We start from the raw sequence: 14,968 nt of genomic DNA, 5'->3' as shown, positions 1-14,968 counted from the left end.
CTGCATCTCTTATCTCTTACACAAATACTAACATTTGGCATTAACAGTTTGTATCCTTAGCAACACTTTGAAAACGGATAATTTTTTATAAACAGCAGTGTTTCAAATAAATTCATGCCATTATGGGAATTTGGAAAGCAAAAAAAAAAAAAAAAAAGGAAAAGGAAACAAATCTTGCTAATTCACAGAAGTGCACAGTGTAATCATTATTCATTCTATAAAATAAGTCTCATAATTTTGAGTTATAGCATGCTACATCATCTTCTAGATCTTCTTGAAATATTTTCTAAATAAAAGTGAAATTCTTTTTTTTTTTTTTTGCTAACTTAAATATCATGCATTGATGCCACTGGCAACTGGTTTATGTCATCTCTGTTATTAGGATATATGAGAGCTGTGATAATCTATGATAGCCAAAAATCATGAGGAGCCTGTAAATTCCTTCTCCGGCTAACCGATTTTATTAGAAGGCATAAAGTTAGTAATGGGTATCTGTAGCTCATAACATTTTATGCCTGTAAATAAAATTGGTTAGCTGGAAAAGGGCTATTAAACTCCTTCTTGTTCTCTTGAGAGAGAAATAAAGATATTTAGTGATCTTCTGAAGAATCAAACAATGACTTTCCTAATTCTCAGACACTATACGCTAAGGAGCTGCAAAGCCCCATGCAGAAGCTGCAGTTTAAGGCAAGACTGCTCTACAACAGCTTAGACTCAATACACTCTGCCTACCTGTAGCAGTAGGTTTGTCCATGCATTGTTTTGGTACCTCTAAGCTGCGCAGTTCCTCTGTGCTTGCATATTTCATGACGGTGTTGATAGATGATAGAGTGCTGATGAGCTGAGAATTGAGAGAGCCTATTTGTGAGTGAGGTTCTCCAAAAGCATCTGCTAGTTCAACATAATTTTCAGCAAGGAGCATCTGCTGTTCTTGAACAAGCTTTTGAACCCGTTCAATGTAATGGTCCAGGCCGGTCCTTATTTCGGGCAGAGGAAATGGACTATCAGTGTCGGGGTTCCCTGAATCATCCACAGAATCATCTCCAACACCAATGCTTCTCGTGCTGGGTGGCGCAAGAGAAACTGGTGGTGGACCACAGGCAATGTTTCTCATTTTTAATCCAACTAGATAGTTCTCATGAATACTGATCTGACCTACTCCGCAGTCTTTGGTCTTTGTTAGAGAAGATTTATCAAAGCTAGCAGTGGTAGAAAGCAAAGTTCCTATACCAATAGAACGAGTTTTAGCAGCAGCATTTACATCCTTGACCCTACCATCTCCAACAGCCACCGTCTTCAACTCCACAGCCACAGTGTTTGTCTGCTTATCAGAAGTGCTCAACAAAGTATTGGTGCTGGAATCTGTCAAAGTTGTCATTTCTGTGTTGGTGAATCCATCAGCCTGTTCTAATATTGTATTGGTTCCCTGGTTAATTGTACAAGGCACTGCCATGATTCCAGAGTTGGCTCTGCAAGCAGTCTCTGTGTTTGTGCTGCAAGTTGTGGTCTCTTTAGCTGGACACAATGTCAGATCCAAAGAGTCTCTATAACCAAGTGACCACACTTCCTTGATTTGTAGTTCTGTCTTATGCAGGCTTAGGCTGTCCACTAATTCCTCTGTATTGACCCCAGCTTCACAGAAGCTCATTTCTGTGCCCACACATTTATTGTGGGTCTCAACATAACTCCCAATACAACGATCACACATTTCATTCCTCTCTTTCACAATCCACCAATTCATGGGAACATCTGGCCCCACAGCTGAACTCTGCAACATAGGCCTACACAATACACCAATGCTACTCATCTGGGGACTGTTCCCTACACAAGAATCAACAATATCCACGTGGTTTCCCACCATTTGGTCTCTCGTTTGCATTTCTGTGCCTACTGCTTTGCTGAAGACAAGGGGCTGTGCCATTAATGCCTTGTCTGATTTTTTCCTAGATCCAGCTGCCTGAAGCTCATGCTTTAATTTGATCATCTCTCTGTCATAAGTGGCTTCCCTCAACTGAACCTCCAGCCGGTAGATTTTCTCTTTAAGGGATTCAATCATCTGATGCTGAAGTTCTATCTCTCTCTCAGCCTCAGTAGACAGACCAAGCATTTCTTCTGACACCCCAGCAATAAAATCTTTAGTCTTCACATCTGTTCCCACGGCTACATCCCTGTATGCCCTCAAAGCTCTGTTATATACCACAATATCGTTCATGCTTTCATCTGCACCGATAGCAATTGACCTATTCTCTTTTGCTACATTTGCTCGATTGCCTCGCACAGAGGAAATATCGTAACTGCTGTCCTGGATTTTCTTCTCCAGTGCTTGCACTTCAGCAGTCAACTGCCTAAATTCTTCTACCTGCTCTGTGCTATGCCCCACATTCCCCGTATCTTCTTCACAGTCTATGTAAAGCTCCCCCCCTCCTCTGACCGAAGACAGGTGCTTCCACTGCTCTGCATTTCCTGCACTGTAAGATCTCTTTCTGAAAGTGCCCGTGTCATTCTGATTGACCATTCTTTGGCTTTTGAGCTTTGCCACCAGCTGTCTTTTCTCCTCCTGAAGTACTGAGATCTTAACCTGGAGCACAGGGATGGTTTTGACTTGCTCCTCCAGTTCCTTGAGATGTTTGAGGGCAATAGCCATTTGTTCCCTGATGTGTTGCAGGTGCACTGGGCTCACGTTAGTCACAGGTGTTGATACTCCTGAACTCAAGGGGCTATGCCGAATAGAACTGCCCAAAGAGGAGGCCAGATAAAGGTTACAATCTCCATTGCCTTGATAGCCATTCTGAAATTGCTGGCACACCTGATTCTGGCTACTGGATCCTACAAAAGAAGGAAGAGAGCCAGTGGATCCCATGGCTCCAAAACTGGAAAGCCTAGGCCTCCGACTTTCTCCAGGGATAGGCTGCATTGCCATTTTCTCCTGCTCCAATCTCCTACGTGTTTCCATGAGAGTTTTTGTAACTCGAAGGTTGTGTCTAGGCAGCTGTGGTGAAGGAGGAAGTAATGGTTTGCTTTCAGGGATAGTTAGGAAGCTTGGAGAAGCTTCAAATGCCAAGGATGGCCTTGCAGAAGTTGTCCCTGCTAATTGGCTTTGGGCTGTAAAAAGTAAAGATGAATGTTTGTTTTCATCACTGTTGGATGAAGAAAGAGATTCATTTGATGTCCATCCACTGTACTGATTGGAAGCGATTTTGACAGGAGCAAAAGGTGGTGTCGCTTTCCGCTTCTTCTGAATGTTCAGTTTCTTAATAGTATTTCCCTTCTGTATATCTTCCACATACTTGAGAAAATCCAAATCAAGCTGATAGCCATAAGGCGTCTCCACAAAATAGGGATCCTTCTGAATTTTGTCATCTTCCCCATTTATGGCATTTTCTTCGTTTTCTAAAGAAAGAAAAAGAAACAATGCAAAATTTAAAAACTTACTGGAAGTTAAAAATATAGAGATGCTGTTCAAATACCAGAATCAGTATATCATACTCCCCTGGAGAATGCACTACATGTCTTGAATCAGTTTTTAGCATAGACTCACATTTCATGTTAAGATTGGATCATCTAATTATAAGATAAAAAATAAATGCATGCATTTGAGATGGGTTTGCATATAGCCATTTAAAAATATCACTGCTTATAATTAGTATCTGATAGTTCTGCATTGTTCTATAATGAAAGGTGAGATGGACCTGTGTTCTGTGGCAAACTGTGTTAACACACACACACACACACACACCATTCCTGAATTTATAAATGGTAAACAGCCAGCAGAGAAATTTAACTCAATGAACTCAAATATAAAAGCAAAACAATACATACACTGACTCTCTGTTTAGGAACAGTTTCGTGTAGGATTGTTCATGTTACCTCGTTCATATTCTTATAGCATGCACATCATTTACAAGACAGTCGAAAATATCTCCGCTGAAACAGAAACTGCCAGCTCAAATGTCAGGACAGGATAACTTCCTGCCGTCACAGGAGACACATGTTTCAGCAAAGCATTTTAAATTAAACTACAATCCAGCTACAGTGCGCCTTCAGAAAGAGCCTATGTGTGCAGTACGAGCTGCTCCTCACCCCCTCCGCCCCATTCCCCAGCCTAGACACACAGTAAAAGCCTGTAAGCACCGACGGCAGAATTTTCATTTAATTAATACTACCTTTCCATTTCTTTTTTTGAGTCTGCACATACTTCTGTCCAAAGTCTACCAGGCTTTGGAATATTTCCTGCAATCATAGTTCCATACGTCACAGAAACTCTTTGCCTGCAAAATCCCTATCTCTCAACTTGCTCATTCTTCATCCCATAAAGGGAAAAATGTTTCCAGCATGAGTATAAATAAACAGATCACGAACTTTCATAGGCTAAGCATTCACCAATGATTTTATATTATTTTCTGCACTAGGGAAGGCCCTCCTCTCCCCCATATTTCCTTTTTCCATTCCTTTTTGGTACATAGTTAGTTTTTTTAATGGCTCAGCCACTTTAAAAAAATCACAGTCCTATAGCTTTCATTATTTTTTATTAAAAATGATAATGTTAAGGATGACCTGTTTTGATTTGTCCTGAAAAGAGTTACTGCCTGAAAATTTTAAGGCAACCATACAAGCATTTAGAACATAGAGTGCAGAATAACAACATAGGAAGGGACCTTGGAGGTCTTCTAGTCCAACTCCCTGCTCAAGCAGGAGACCTTATATCATTCATTATGTTGTAAGTTTCCTATAAAAATAGATGTCTGAGCAATGGACTACTAGCCAATTGATTAATGAAAAAATGCAAATAATAAAGCTTATACTTGGCCTGGCCATTTACCTTCTTCTGGGGATTTTATCACCCAGCCTAGGGAAGGCTCAGAGAGAAGGATCAAAAAGACAAGCACACTCTGTGCCTCACCAAATCACATTTTCATTTAATAAATATTACCTTAGACCCCTTCTCTATCCAAGCCTTTAATAAGTGATTCAAAACACCATTTGCTATTCTTAGAGAACCAAATTTAAAAACAATGAAGTTGTTCCTGAAAGAAAACTCCCATATACTTATGTAGATGTTTCAAGTGACATTTCTCCAGCTTGTTATGTGGGAAAACCTCTACATGCAAAATTAAACTAAGTCAATGTTGTTAGTATTATAACCCATGTATTTTATAATACTTTACCTCTTTTTTAACATACAAAATCACAATTTATATTTTTTGAGAAGGCACCTTAATCACCAGGAAAATTTGCCATGAGGGAATCTTTACCTTAATTTCATCATTCAGCTTAAATTCTCAAGCAATAGAAATGTATCCCATAGCAGTAAAATATGAATTCACTTCTGTTAAAAATTCATAAAAAGCAAGAAAACGATTCATCAAACTCGACACAATTGAATTAAAATATTCAAATTTTTGAAAAACTCTAGGAATATGCATTTCCTGTTATGACAATCATATTGTCAAACTTGTTACAGTAATAATATATTTTGGATTACATATCATGTTTTGTTTATCTTAAATGTCTCATATTTTGCTCTGTGTCATAGTTTAATGAATTAATATCAGGATGAACTATATTGTTTTTCTTACGAAATTGCACAGAGTCATTTTTACTGAATCAAAAAATTCAAGCGCTAAAATTTCATTTCATTTGTTTATGTTAACATTACTCTAATGAATCTTCTCTTAATTCATTAGAAATTTAATGGCTAGGCAAAATAATTTGCTTTTAGAGAGTTTTGTTTTACTTGCATGAAGACTTTTTTTATAAATACTTCCTGCTTACTCATTTCTCCCTTTCTCAAATAAAAAAGGTTTACTGATGAAACTCAAATTGCTTATCTGTGTCACAAGCCACAAACAACTTCTATAGACTTTTGCTGCATGACATGATAGAATTAAATGGGAGATCAAGATTTAATTCTGAGCTTAAAAAGGACCAGGATTTTCTAAGTTTTATAATATATTTGAGTTGTATATTCTGTTCATTTCCTTCTATCCTTTTTCCATGCTGAAGAATTAAACAGAAAAGATCACACGTTAAACCAATACAGATTTTTATGTTGCTACTAAAAGTAGGGTGGAGGCTACTTTAGAAAAGCTATGTTTTAAAGCTTTTTTTGTTCTAAAAATTTTTATGAAGAAGCAAAAAGAAGAGTGGTCAAAACATCTGAGAAATTGGCTGAGATAACAATTGTATAAGCATAAACATTAATCTCAGTGGGAATTACCACGAAGGCAACCTACAATGTTTTCAAAATTCTGTGTTAGTAGAAATATGAGATCTGCCAACCCAGTACCATTTTATAGTTTTTCTAGTATTCAGGCTTATCCAACACCGCCCCAAATCTATTTTAATACACATTTATATTAACTATACAGAGTGATTAATGAGTGAAAATGTACTGTCCAAACAACAACACAGAACATTCCAACATATTATTGGTAGAGACCTGCATAACACACATGCTTAAAAAGTTAATTCAAGCATTCAAGTAGTTAAAAGTTAATTCAAGCATTCAAGCAGTGCTTAAAAAGTTAATTCAAGCATTTCCTCAAGGAAACAAATAACTAATAGAGCCATGGCAGTTGAATGCTCTTTCATGAAATTACAAGAATTTCTCCCTGATATACTTAAATAACCTCTAAAGATATTGTGGCTGGAATCCTAGCCTTCAATTTTGCACTGAGAAGATATATCTAAAAGTGGAAGAAATGATACAAGGTAAAAAGCATATGTATATGTATCAGAAAGAGTGCACATTTCATTACATCAATCAAATTACCAGCAATTTATAAAGAGAAGTACCTATTTTCCAGACAAAGGCCAAATACCAAAAAAGCTTACCTCAAATAGGAAAAATATGAAGAAAATTAATTCAATTAATTCTTCTATGCTTAAATAAATCAGTTAAACTTGATATTTACAGGGGGGGAAACATATTTAAAAGGTGTAAGCTTCAATACTTTGGAATGGAAATATTTCTATCCCTATGACTGCATTCCAGCATACAAAAAAACAAATTCTTTAGTGACAAACCTTGTTATATCTAAGTACAAATGCCACTCACACTTCTGTATATATTTTTTAAAAAAACCCTACTAGAATGAAATGCACTAATGTAACAGATATACATCCATACAAATACTGTGTGAATCAAGAAAGAAACTGGTTAAAACCAACGATGAGTTTGGCTAAAGCTGAAGTTAGTTATAAATGGGCATTTTTCTTTGGACTAACAGAGTTTTATTTGTATGGAAAAACAGTGCTATCTTTATGTTAAGAAATCACAGAGAGAAGCCTAGCTAGTCAATATAGGTATGAACTTCTCGTTCTCTTTTTGTATTTTAAACATGAAAACAAGCTATAAACAAAAAATTATCTTAAATCTAGCATCACATCCCCCTCATATCTGTTTGCTTTACTCACCATTCTGGGAAGAAGGGAATACTGCAATGTTTTCTTTGCAGGAACTTGGGTCTGGAGCCTTAAACAGAATATGTACTCCTGACACATAAGCAGGCAAATTGCCCAGGACTTGCTGCGGAGAATTTATTTATACTCATTTGGAATTTCCTGACAAAATTCTCTCCTCCTGCCCAGGCTCAGCTAATGGAGTTCCAATCCATTTTTTCTTCTTCACAACTTTCAACATGCAAATATTTGATGATTATAATTCAGAAGGTACAGACTTCTGGAGAAAATGTAATATGGCAGAATGCACACTGCATAAGTCACAAAAAGTAACTTTTCTGATTATATGAAACAAGCAAAATTGGGTAAGAATGAAAGAAGGTGCCCCAGACCTGAATAAGAATGAATCCCCCCACACCCCCAAACTGGCCTCATTCCTTACCCACTTGGCCCAACCTCCCAACAAGGGCAAAAAAGGCGGTACTGAAACACACTGTTCAGAAAAACTATCTCTCTTGTGATCATGTTATGTACAGCATTTGAATATTTTTGGTTTTCTATACCACAGGCAGTCTGTATTTTGCTCGTATTTGCCCAGCCTGGCTTATAATTTAAAAGCTAAAAATAAATACTTGACAAAAAGACTTCCTTAAGGATGTGGCTAAAGGGATGTGGCTAAGCATGGCGAACACATTTTATAAGACAAAAAGATATGACTGAAATAAAAGACGGGCCTTAATAAGCTCATCAACAATAAACCCTAACTACATGCATTTTTATCTTCTAAAAACTGTTACATTACATTTTTGACTTCAGGGAAAGAAATGGTGACCTAAGAGTGCAGCTGGTGAATAGATTTGTAATTCATCTCTGGACAAAGAAAGGACTTGATATTATTATTATTATTATTATTATTATTATTATTATTATTATTATTAATTGTTATTTTTACTAACTTTATTTGCTGCCCATCTCATTTTGAAATCACATACAAGTGCTCCAGACAGCCGCTTCTTGTAAGGAAATTGCAAGACAGTGGACTCTGGCAAGTTGAGAACATGGCACAGCCAACTTTTTGCTCAAAATTGGACTGATGCCTTCAAAAGGACAGTGGATTGGCATACTTCTTTTCCTAATAATTTTCTAACCTGCATTTATTATTTTTGATAAACAACTCAAAGTGGTGAACATATATAATACTTATTTCCCCCCCAACTTCAGTCCTACGAGGTGAGGTCCTACGAGGTCCATGTCTAAGCCAAAACTAGAACTCACAAAGTCTCCTGGTTTCTTGGCCAGCAATCAATACACCAAACTGGTTCTCAACGTCTTTAATGGACTTTTACTGATCAGGACTGAACAACGAGGCTTTAAGGATTTGTTTATAGATGAGAGATGGGTAAGGGAAGAAGACATCATTTGTTGTATTTTAAGAAGAGGTGATTAGCTATTAATATTGTTTACACCTGTGAGAAAGACAGGGAAGTCTTTTCTTCTTCTTCACTGTATTATATTTTTCCCTTTTCTGTTCGGCACTTTTTTATTCTTTTTAAGTTTGCATTAGTTTTTTGTTTTTTAAGTGTAATTTTAATAACATTATATAAAAAATAAATTCTGTTACATTTATAATTATATACCTAAAGTCATATAGCCTGTGTTCATAAGGCAGCAGTTACTGAAAACTGTTAATAAGGCAGGATAGAAATAAAACTAACCTACCCATTTTAGATTAGTAAATAATTGACAATTTAGGTTTGCTCTTATAGCAGAGTTCAAAGTCTAGGGAGTTCAAATGTTCTGCCCCACAATCTGGCAGCACGTTTTTAACAGCGTCGGTTTGAAAAGTATTGTCTTAATACTGTTTGTAAAGGACACCATATTCAATTAATTCTGCTTTTGAGAAGTACTTCAAGAATGGAATTCAAACAAAATCAAATCATAATTATTTCCCTCCAAAAATATTTCTATTTTCTCTCTCATATAGGATAACTCCCAGGTTATAGCACAGGTATGGTAAATTCATAGAAAATTCTTGATCTTTCCATTTTCTCCTATCTAGTCCATTAAACTAGTTTGTGTCTGTTGCATAAAGGAACTGGCATCGAAATGGTGGATAACAAATGTCTGCTTAGAGTATAGACACCCTTATTTAATAAGGATATTTGGTTGGGGATGCCAATGCAGCTTTCTTGGTAATAAGAGGCCACATGTAAGACACATCCCCTCCCACCTTTGAACAACATCCTCAAAACTATGCAGAGATAATTCTGCTAGGTATTACAGTGCGTTGTTGTGCAGATGATTGACTGAAAAACAAACCACCTTTGCATGATTTGCACACAGGAGCCAGGGTATTTGTATTGCTTTCTATCATATAAGCATAATAATTGTTGATCCCAAGGTGGATGTGTGGTTTTATATAGACTAAAAAAACCTAAAATGCAAATAGGCTTTGTCCAAATGACAGAATGATGTTCAAATAGAGTTCATGTATGCAGTCACAGTAAACTTGTTGCTTGACTCCATTAGATGTCAAAAGGTCAGTGAATCACCATATCAGCACAGCATAGATAACAGGAAGTATGTACAGGTACATTTTCATTTGTGCCAGCAGGAGAGGCTATTAATAAAAAGACAATCAACAGCCAGAAATATATAGAGCTCTCTCTCCACCAAGACGTGTCATATTCTGTTCTGTAGGGCCTAACACTTCTCAAGTTATTCTGTTGCTTGCTCTGAGGAGAGGGCTGCCTGTCTCTACTACTCATGGAGAGTTAACTGAACAATCTTCTCCCCCAACTTTTAAATGCAGGACTGAGTTTTCCAAGGCTAGGTAAGGGGGCACTTCAATTAATATTAGTTCCTCAAGATGCCCCGTAGTGCTACATGTTGCTACCACAAACAAGGAGATGTTGGGTTCTAGCTTTCATACACAGAACATGCAAATCTGCCCTCCTGGTGGGAGATTCTGGTTCTTGGCATAGGATGAGTAAGGACTCTGGGGAACCCATGATTTAGTTTAAAAACTGCCTCATCCAACAATCTCCATTCCATTCTGGACTGATGGGGTAGTATATTTTAATTTTTTTTAAATACTTTTTTGATATTTTTTATGTATATTGTTGTTTTTTTAACAGTCGCTTGGTCGATTGTTGTTGTGAGCCGCCCTGAGTCCTTGGAGATAGGGCGGCATACAAATTTTATAAAATAAATAAATAAAATAAATAAATTCACAATTTAAGAGACCTTTAAAATGTTTGAAGAACGCTGTAATTTCTCCTAAAAACCTATTTAGAGTTTAAAAGGTAAAATGCATGGAGCAAGTACCACCACCTTTTTTCTCCCCTAAAGCCAGCACTGGATTATTATTATTATTATTTTGCAAAGCAGAGGGTGAGATTGCTGATAAAAACTGAAATGCCAAGTACTCTTGGAGGCAGCACACAGCAGATAACCAATAGGGCACAACAGAGTAGAGCCAGGAAAGCAAAAATCATGCGTCCCCATTTCCTTCTCCAGCTATTACCTTGATCTCCTCAAGAGGAACAACCACCTTTTCCTAAGGAGCAGCTATAGGAAAAGAAATTTGAAAAATATTCGAAATTCACTTTTTTGAGGGGAAGCAAGCTTTAACCTGTCTTTCAAGTTCAATAGATCGGAAAAAGTATTGCTTCAGGACTCATGTTTCCAAGGAGCAAAAGTCCCCAAACCATAAGAAGGATAGGGAACTTTTCATTAGATTTTTTCCTGAAAACAAAACATTATGACTGGGATTTCTCCCCTGATGTTTCTTATGCAGAAATTTTGAGTTAAACCTGACTCCAGCAACTGATTGGATAAATCCCTGAAGTTTTCTTGGGAACATTTTCAGAAGTGGGTCGCCAGTGCCTTCTTCTTAACAATGAGAGGTAAGAACTGACCTAAAATCACCCAACTGGTTACAGAACTAGAACTCACAATTTTCCAGTTTCTAGCCTTTAATCCCAACACCAAACTACCTCTCCACCAAAAAAAAAGAAAAAAAAGTTTCTTTTTCTTTCATTGTCTCCAAGAGAAAGGAAAAGAAATTCAGTACAAATATTCGACACAATTTTCGAATAACTCATACAGTGACAAGAAGTTCCAAATGCACATACCTCATTAGATCTTAAATTTCATGAAGCAGAAACATGTCAAAGTTCATATTTTTCACTCTTTTGGCTAGAATGCCTTCACATGCATTATTAAGGACAAATCCAGACCAAAGTACAATAGATAATCAGATTTTGAGACGTAACATTTGACTTTAAACCCTCTGAATCACATTTCTTAACCTTTTCATCACTGACCATGATTGTAAAGCATAAACTTGCTTCTTGCCTCCTCTTCACATCCTGTCCAGACCATCTTTTGAATCCCTTCTAGAACACTTTTTTAAATCTCTTTTTTCTTTAATCTCGCCTTTCTTTTTTTCTTTCTTTCCTTCCTTCCTTCCTTCTTTCTGCTCCCATTTATAAGCAGTTATCATTAACTTTCTTACAAACAATGATATACATTACAAAAACCAAGCATTGTTGTGAGCGTGACAGCTGCCCTTACTCCATGTGCTCCACTCATCCCTTACAATAGTTTTTATAAATAGAAGGGCAGATTGGCCTTAGCATTAACTATAATATCCCTTAATGCTTCTCAAGCAGTCGTCTTTAACTGCTTCTCCTGGGCCTTTCTCTCATGAAGAGGGGATATCTCCCACTTTCCCTCAGCCACCTCTTTGCTCAATTTCCTTATAACACTTAGTAGGTAAGTTTTGTTATCTTTACTAAAAGAGTTTTTAAACAGAATTCTAATGGCAAAAACATTTGAATAAACAATTATAGTCCCTCATGCCCAAAATACCAGTCCACACAAATGCAACCAGGTTAAATTAGAGGCAAGAGAGAGTTCAAATCCTAAATGAGGTACTGGGTCAAACCAATGTAGTATAAGGGTCAAGGGTCACTACTTGAGCAGACAGGCTAAGAGTTGAGGACCACAGTGGAGAGCCATCACCAACTGACCTATGAGGCCCCTTATATAGGAGAGGCATGACCCACGTTTTTCCCTTTAGCAGGACAGGGTTGTTTCTGGCCAATAGTTTTGCTAAGTGCCTTTCTTTAGCCCTCCTCTCTTCAAGGCGGGCCCTTGCACTGAGGGAATTAACTTCACCCATCTGTCTTCTGAGACCAGTAATAACTGCCTCTGCTGGTTGCTAGGGAACACAGCTTTCCCTGCTTGTAACTCTTCCAGCTGAATCCCCCTCCGGCTGATGACCCTCCTGTAATTCCTCTTTGTCCCTGAAATTCTGGGAAGTGGCTAAGGTTGAGAAGCCCTGATCTAGTGAGTCTGAGTTGGCCATGACAGTTGTGTCAATAGCTCCTCCAATCTAGCTGAAGAAGCCTCCAACTCTGGCCATTCTTGCAGGGGTCCACAATGGCCCATGTGTCATGCTACAGTACCCACACTCCTGTAGATGGCCAGTCCAGTACTTGGCCCTGAGCATATTTTCCTCCTTTTTGCCTGGCTTCATCACTCTGTTGGTATCTTGTTGTGCCCATTGTTGCTGTTAGTTTGTGCATCAACACTTAATTTAGAAATTGCAGGATGGATACTAAAGAACAACAATACTAAGGGATATGCCAGGATGATAATAAATCTTGAAAAAAGTTTATTAAGAAATTGGCCTGATTATACTGAATATACTTGCAGCAACAGAAGATTCTACTTCAGAAGTCTCTTAAGTGTTAAACCACTGAACTATATACATTGCAGTTCATCAACAAAGAAATTTCCAGGTTTTGATTGGTTTACTCTACTCAGAAATTTCTGGCTCTCCAAATATGGACCGGAAAACATGAATGACTGTGAAAGGGAAGAAAGAGTTTTCCTGTACCTCTTTCCTACACTTATTAGTCACCTCCATTATTCTAAATAAATCTTTTTTCTCCAGTGCAGACTACATCTGACAGAGTTTAAAAATATCTTCTAAGTCTTGAGCATTTCAAATCTTATTCCTTGGCCCTTTCTATTTGCCCACCAATCCTGACTGCTTTTATGTCTGATTTACAGATTCACAGAGATACTGACTCATGGACAATGAACCAAAAGCAGCAGCAGCAACCAGACCACAATCTGCACTGAAAGAGACAGTGGAGCAATAATCACAGGTATCTTGCAAGACCCTGGAAGAGGAGACAGTTCTTTATCTTTTTGAGGACAGGTATTGTGTTTCTGTTGTCCTCTACATTTTTCAAACAGCAAGCTATACTATTCGTTAAAAAAAGGTGAAAAATGCAAATGGAAGAAATTGCCCCCTTTGGTAGCTCAAGTCCAAGATGTAAAGCCATTTTACATTACAAAAGACTATACTGCTGGAAATTCTAGATGTTGTATTACTCATACTGTTACTGGTTTTTTTTTTTTAAAGAAGCAACACAAAGGAGTCATCCTGTATGTTAAAAACATCAATAACTACTCAGAACTTCAAGTGAATTAGCTTCACAATCTTCCAAAGAACATCTGGGTTAAAAAAGTGGAAGAATAAATAAAAGCAACAGAGTTGCAGTTATTTATTGCTATCTATGCAACCAAGATGATGATGTCTTGGTGATCCTTTCCAAAACAAATGGTTGATCTTTGTAAATGGGAAATAAAAGTAATGGGGGACTTTGACTCTCCCACCATCTGCTAAGAAACAAGCTCTTGTCAAGACTGTTCCTTTAACCAAATTGCTCATTTGTTAGCTATTCTTAATTTGATAGTGGTCAATAGGGAATACTTAGCTGAAGATCTGGAAATACCGTAGCAGCAACATCAGAACAAAGCAAACATGAAATAATGAAATTCTTGATTGGGGGAGGGGTGGACAAAAGCAGACACATCCTTCAATCCAAAAAAAAAACAAAAAAAAACAGATTCAATATACTCAAATTATTAGAAGGAGCTTAAGTTGGTGACGGTCCTAAAAGAAGGAACGGTAAAAGCACAACTGCAAACATTCCAGAGGCAAAAATTGAAATCAGCTAAAAATAGCCAACATGGCTTCAAAAAAGCCTGGTGATCTGAAAACAAAAAAGGACAGATAATGGAATGACAAAGAAGGGTAAGTCATCAAGGTAAAGTACACTTCAGGGATAGCATAGAGCAGACCTGGGCATCTCACAGTCACCAGGCCACATCCAGCCCTTTCGCTGTCCCTGTCTGGCCCATGTGAGGTCAACCGGAAATTAGAAATCAAATATAAATAAGTGTATGCCATGCATGCAATACAACTCTATTACATTTATTTTGAAGGCGACTGCTATTCCCTCCCCTTCCCAATTTATTCATATGTGTGGGTGCCTACACACTTCATAGTAATGTTTTCGTCCTACTGGTTCAGCCTTCCACAACAGCCTCAGTTTCACATGTGGCCCGTTGGGAAAATTAATTAATTAATTAATTAATCACAGAATAGCAAAATAGTGGGTAACAAAGCAATAGCAGCAGCACTGGACTCGTATTTTGGCTCAGACATCTCCAAGACAGAGTACATCACTAGGCAATTGCAAAA

The 14,968-nt window shown here is 37.5% G+C and overlaps 1 protein-coding gene and 1 long non-coding RNA gene across 11 annotated transcripts in view; one reads left to right on the top strand and one right to left on the bottom strand.

Moving 5' to 3' along the window:
• KANK1 (KN motif and ankyrin repeat domains 1) overlaps positions 1 to 14,968 on the bottom strand; it is a 125,950-nt gene that overhangs the window by 17,978 nt on the left and 93,004 nt on the right. For 7 of the 10 annotated variants that reach the window (XM_034410299.2, XM_087886175.1, XM_087886174.1 and 4 more), the window contains one exon: positions 733 to 3,390. In XM_034410299.2, coding sequence (XP_034266190.2) covers positions 733 to 3,390 — 2,658 coding nt within the window. Of the gene's footprint in view, positions 1 to 732; positions 3,391 to 4,163; positions 7,256 to 7,416; positions 7,808 to 12,437; positions 12,620 to 14,968 lie in introns of those variants that run through there. The other 3 variants (XM_087886176.1, XM_034410300.3, XM_087886179.1) reach the window with 3 other exon arrangements.
• Positions 12,592 to 14,114, top strand: LOC117661472 (uncharacterized). The gene is made up of 2 exons (XR_004590020.3): positions 12,592 to 12,756; positions 13,486 to 14,114. It is a non-coding gene; the product is annotated as an uncharacterized LOC117661472 (long non-coding RNA).

The sequence above is a fragment of the Pantherophis guttatus genome, chromosome 2 (assembly GCF_059756535.1).
Source record: "Pantherophis guttatus breed Tessera chromosome 2, ASM5975653v1, whole genome shotgun sequence".
In the NCBI taxonomy this organism is placed as follows: Eukaryota; Metazoa; Chordata; class Lepidosauria; order Squamata; family Colubridae; genus Pantherophis; species Pantherophis guttatus.
Note: the sequence above shows the minus strand (reverse complement) of the source record. Positions and strands in the feature narration are given on the sequence as shown.